This window comes from Alligator sinensis, unplaced genomic scaffold, assembly GCF_000455745.1.
Source record: "Alligator sinensis unplaced genomic scaffold, ASM45574v1 scaffold451_1, whole genome shotgun sequence".
NCBI classification, from domain to species: domain Eukaryota; kingdom Metazoa; phylum Chordata; order Crocodylia; family Alligatoridae; genus Alligator; species Alligator sinensis.
The window spans coordinates 1,027,809-1,033,534 of NW_005842097.1; the positions used below are offsets into that span (position 1 = coordinate 1,027,809).

At 45.0% G+C, this 5,726-nt stretch overlaps 1 protein-coding gene across 2 annotated transcripts in view; it reads left to right on the top strand.

Annotated features, from left to right (window-relative positions):
- The window catches only part of SRGAP3 (SLIT-ROBO Rho GTPase activating protein 3), a 209,503-nt gene that overhangs the window by 106,974 nt on the left and 96,803 nt on the right, over nucleotides 1-5,726 (top strand). For both annotated transcript variants that reach the window (XM_025204779.1, XM_025204778.1), the window contains exon 2: nucleotides 3,751-3,943. In XM_025204779.1, coding sequence (XP_025060564.1) covers nucleotides 3,751-3,943 — 193 coding nt within the window. The remainder of the gene's footprint in view (nucleotides 1-3,750; nucleotides 3,944-5,726) is intronic.

The following is a 5,726-nucleotide window of genomic DNA, read 5'->3' on the forward strand; positions in this document are numbered from 1 at the left end:
CCCCCCCAAATTGCCATAGCCACCACACAGTCCTTCTCCCAGCACCACCGCCACCCTCTCCGTGCAGATCTAAGGACACACCGCTCCCCCCATGGCCTCCCTCATGAGCAGCGGAAGCAGCAGCAGAAGGCGCTGGATGAGCGGACAAGGCACTGAACGAGCTGCGCACAGCGGCAGGTGCTCCCCCTACTTCCTCCCCGCACCCCCAGGAGGAGCCGCAGCTCCGTCCTGTGCCCCCCACACCCTCCTCACCGCAGGGGCCTTAATCTGCCCCCCCTACGCCCCTCCCTTTCCACTACAACAGACTAACCAGCTGCACGCAGCACTGCACGTTGCTGGCTGTGCTCCTCACTGCCTATGTGCTACGCTGCGGCTGTACGCATGCACGGGCTATTTATCAGCCAAATTATGGGCCTCATCAGGCTAATTTCCGATATAGACAATTTTCTTTATATCGGTGCCGATTTACTATCGGACGGATGTATCGGTGCACCTCTAGTAATCGATGGAAGCAGAAGATGGTGGTCCTCTTGCGGCAGGTGCTCAGAGCCTTATAGGATTGCAGACTCCTTGCTCAAATTTACCAAGGGCAGACTTTAAAAAATAATCTGTGCCACCAAGTGCAGATGTCTGTTACTTTCTCCTTTGTGCGTAGGGTCATCGCTGCCTTGCTGAGCGTGCGCTGGAGCTTGCGATAATGTGGCACGATGAAATTTACGCCCAGCACGGCAAAGCATTTGAACTCAATGAGAATCCCAAAATATCTATCTTCTTTCTTCTTTCTGCCTGGCTGATGTGCCACTTGACTGATAATGGAGCCTGTGAGATGTGCTGTTGGAATGAAATTTGAGGCCAGTCAGTTCAATGAGCCCTGATGCAGAACTTTTCCAATCATGACAAATTGCATTTCTCCGGTCTTCCTGTGCAAGGGTGTGTGTTTTCTGCTTTGCCCGGTGAAGCGTACAGGTGGGGACTTTCATATCAGCACAGCTTGGGGTCTTATCAGGAAGGAATGAAATCTATAGCATGTGTGCTGGATGCTTGGGCCAAATTGAGACCTGGCATAAGTGGGTTCAATTTCCTTGACTCTGAGAGGGAGCTTGCTTAGCTGGTGTAAATCATGGGACCTCAGTTTTAGCAGCTCTACCCATTTCTATCCACTGAGAGTCTGGTGCACAGTGTTTAAAACATGCACATATTTCTTATTAATGTGAAGAATAAATCACTTAGCTGTGATTATTAAATCGCTGCGCAGTGAATTATTATGGTGTTTGAAGCAATTGGCATCGGTCCTGTTATGCTGTACAAGCATGTAGAAGGACATGGCTCCCAAACTTAGGAGTTTATAGACTAAGGGCTGGGTCACACCTCAGCTTACAGTACTGCAAAACAGTATAAAGAAGACCAAGATGCATGTGGGTATGGAATGGGACCCTGGCCAGCCCCACTCCTTTCCCTGCTCCCCTAACTGCACTGAGCTACAGATTGCAGCAACAAATTGCAAAGGGAGAAATTACAAAGGGGAAGGAATAGATTTGTGGTTATAGTACCTTGTGTATTTAGCCAGGCACAAATTAGCAGGATCTCTGAAATGATGGAGGGGCAGGGAGGGAATGGTGCCTCCCTGGGATACTTCTTCTCTGTTGTCTCTTATTACCGGCTGTGGCCTTTTGGCATAGTCCAGCCCTGGGAGCTAGCATTCCCTGTTCAGGATGTACCTTGCGCAGGCTCAGTGTAGCACTCTGTGCTTCTTTCTGCACTTCTTAAGTTTTTTGCAATATGCCAATGCTTTCCACCCAAGGTAGAGGCAGCTGAGTTGACTGGGATAAGAAAAAAACCTCAAGACTTCAAACTTGGTAAAAATAAAGCCTGTATCATTAGAAATGTTTTTACAATTAAAAAAAAAATCCTGTAGAGGTTGGACTGAAATGGTTCAAGGACATCCCATCTTCTCTCTGCATTATACAGGGAATTTCTTTCTTCCAGGGAGAGTTTAAGGCTAGGTTTTCAGGGGATTTGGCACAGGTCTTTGTAAGAATTAGCTAACTGTATTGTATGAATAGCTAATTAATGATCACGAGTACCTGACGAATGCTTGAATTGGGTATCCAAATGGGTATTGAATTGGGTAGCCGTACGTGCATGTGGTGAGTTACATAAACACGGTGCACATAAAGCAAGGGGCGTCCAGTTGTTCCTGTCTAGCTTCCTGTCCCTCTCCTCCCAGGGATTGATCCAGCACTGAACCCCCTGGAGCAAAGGACACAATCTTTTACTTCTGGGATTCTGTCTTCATCTATTGTACACCTGCATCCTTTGGAAGTATCTGCGCCTAATTGTACTTGCTTTTAAGACTTTTTTTTCTTGCTGTTTAGCCTTATATTATCTCCCCGCCGCCAGCTCTCTATGATTTCTCCCCCGCCCTCCAGGCAGCCAGCTTTGCTGCAGTTTCTGCTAGAACAACCCCGCCCTGTTTGCAGCCTTCCCAGCTTCTGTGACCCTTTAAAGAGCCATTAATAAAAAGCCTAGGACCCTTTCAGATGTTTTAGCAGCAATTCGAAAGGCCTGTATTTCCCTCACCCAGTTTCACAGATGTCGTATTGCTCACCCTGCAGTGAGAAGCACATGGGCTAAATAGGCTCAGTGAGCCATACTTTCCCTATTCCAATTCTGCTTGCCTAGCTTCCAAGAATCAGTCCTGTTTAAGAGATTTGCAGCCTCTCTATTATTGTATAAGAGACAAAGAATGAGGAGCTGGTTGCAGGGGGTGGAGAGGAAATGCAATTGATCTTTTGCAATATGAGTTAAAAATGTCGTCCAAAGGAAGCTGGTAAAAGGAAAAAAATATTTCTCTGGAATATAAAAGGGAGATATATTATATGGAATGGACTTCCATGATAGTTCTGATTTGCTGAAGGGAATGTATTAAAATGACTCGTTTGATCAATTATAGGTAGAGGCAGATAAGTACCAGGATCAAAGTGCGGGTTTACCTAGTTGTCATATAAACCTTATTCATATAAGATACAATAGGTGTTAAGATCCAGTGATAGGCGTGGCATAAATAGGAAACTAGAAATCTTTTCCCTGCCCTCTACCCTGCCCCGTTCCCGTAACACTTGATATATCGCGATGATCTCATGTATCTGTCACTTGGGTCCTGAGGACACACACACTACTCCACAAATTAGCACGACCGTCATCATTTCTATAGAGTTCTGTGTCCCCAAATTGAGGGGGGAAACTGAACAGTGTATGGCAGTGATAAATGGAAATGAGGGCTTTGCATTTAAGATAATCATCAGGATTTTTGTGGTTTTTTGGATCTGCTACATTAATAGCCATCAGAACAGTCAACATTCGGTGGTAGTAATCAGTGTTTTTTCCTATCCAAAGTACATGGAAGCACACACAATATTACAAAGACCAAGGCAAAGTTTTCTAAGGCCACTGTACTCATTTATGTACTTTCAGAGCTGTATATTCAGCAATGAAATTAGGCTTTTGTGAAAGACCAATAAATCAAATGCTGCTGTCATTACTTGGGGCCCAGTTCAAAGCCTGCTGAAGTTCCAAGAAAGACTTCAACTGGCTTCAGTGAACTTTGGATTGGAGCATAAATCTTTTAATGAGAGTTGACTGTTAAAAATGAGTGCAAGGCTTGATACAACATAATTAAGAACTGTTCTGATCTAGGCTCTGTGGAATTGTGGTTGTTCAATGCTTTTTCTTTCTCTCGTGTGTTTTCAGAAATCCGTACTCAGCTGGTGGAACAGTTCAAATGTCTGGAACAGCAGTCCGAGTCCCGGCTCCAGCTCCTGCAGGACCTCCAGGAGTTCTTCCGCAGGAAAGCTGAGATCGAACTGGAGTACTCCAGGAGTCTGGAGAAACTAGCGGAACGGTTTTCATCCAAGATTCGCAGCTCCAGAGAGCACCAGTTCAAGTAAGGAAGCAGTTGTTGCAACAGAAGTTGCGTATTGATGGTCCAGAGCTTGAATCCTTAGCTGAACCCCTCCCTGTTTGCAGCCTCCAGAGCCTGAATCCATAGGTTGTGGCTCTGTACTCCAAATGTAAACTTAGACTAAATAGCGACAGTACTATAGGGGCCAGGAATTTGTATTACCAGAATGGCAAGGTCACCCAGCAGGTATTTGGCTCTGCACTCGTGAACGCTGCTTTGCTTTTAGTAATGACTAAATGAACATTTTTACCTGGCTTGTCAAGTAGTACCATAGGATAATACTAGTCTTGATTTTTCAACGGGACTGAACTGAGCCTTCATTTTCCGTGCCTCAACCTCTGTAAATGCAAATAATGGAAAACTTGATTTTCGTTTCAACCAGCCTGTAGGTGCTAGATGGCTTTAGAACTACAAATAGACTCAGAAAATTTGTGGACTCAGAAAATTTTAGGCAGTTTCTGAAAAGCAAGTTCTTTCTTTATTATGTATCTATAATGCTTCTGTATCTTGCACGCACATGCTGTTGCAGCTAGGCAGATTCCAGCTGGAGGTACGGTTTTAACATGGAAGTAGCGTGCCTGATGCTGGAATTACAGGTGAAAGTCTAAGGCAGTGGAGGATGTCAGACTGAACGAATCATAATGGTTCTTTCTGTCATTAAAACCTGTGACTAGATCTATGTTTTCAAAAGCAACCAATAACCTATGCCCACACTCTAAAATGTGGCGTCAAAAAGGCTGAAGGCAGAATTAAGTCTGGAGTGACTATTTTGTGGTGATATTCAGCTTGTAATGCTACTCCGACTGAAACATTACCCTGCGGCTCCTTTAAAAATGTGCTTATAGTCAGAAGCACAGTCCTATTTAAAATGGAGCTTTGTCATATTTTTTCCTCCCTCTCATTGACTCGGCACATTCAGCTATTGCCAAAATGTTTGGTTGGGGACCACAAAAAATAAAAAAGGTAATCCCTGAAATATGCACATGCTTTGGACTTGTTCTTCTGCTCCTTTCCTTCGGTGACTGTTCATGTATTCTCTATGATGATCAGCTCGCCTTGGCTTCCTGTCTTAGCTTGGATGTCTCACTTGGCAGCACATGCATGAAGCAGCCTCATGTGTGCCACTTTCTAATGTGCGTCTTGCAGGGTCTGAACTCTGAGTGAACTGCATAGAAATGTGTGCGATATGAGAAGGAGATTTGCACTGGGTACTCTCAATGCAGTTCTTCAGCTCTGATTCCTTACCTTTGTCTCCCCTGGCTATAGCATTTGTCTCTGTCTCTTTTTCTGACAGCCACAGCTGTGAGAGATTTTTCTGAGCTGGGAGTACATCCACTTCGCAAGATGGTGCCAGCATCATTCCTTTCCTTGGCCAGGACCTATAACTATTGTGTGGCTTCCTAGACAACTGGGGTTTTGCTGATGCGATGCATTTAACCTTGATAGCCCCCAGCTTCTTATAACCTCTCTCTCCTCTCAAGCTTTGCGTGCCTTTCATTTCAGCAGCAGAAGCAGCAGTTCCTGCTGCCATCCCATTAAACCCTATTTGCACTATATTACTCAATCCTTTTCAATCCATTTACTCCAGCTCTTGAGTGAGCAAGATGGTATTGTTTTTTTGCGCACCTGGCTTCTCGGACTGAGTTGCCATTCAAATATTTCGTGTCTTCATAGGCATCCTTTCATGTGGGTATATGGCTGGACTATGCAAGAGGGATGTCTGGCTTCGTAGATGAAGTTCACAATGCTTGGGTTCAGCAGTGGT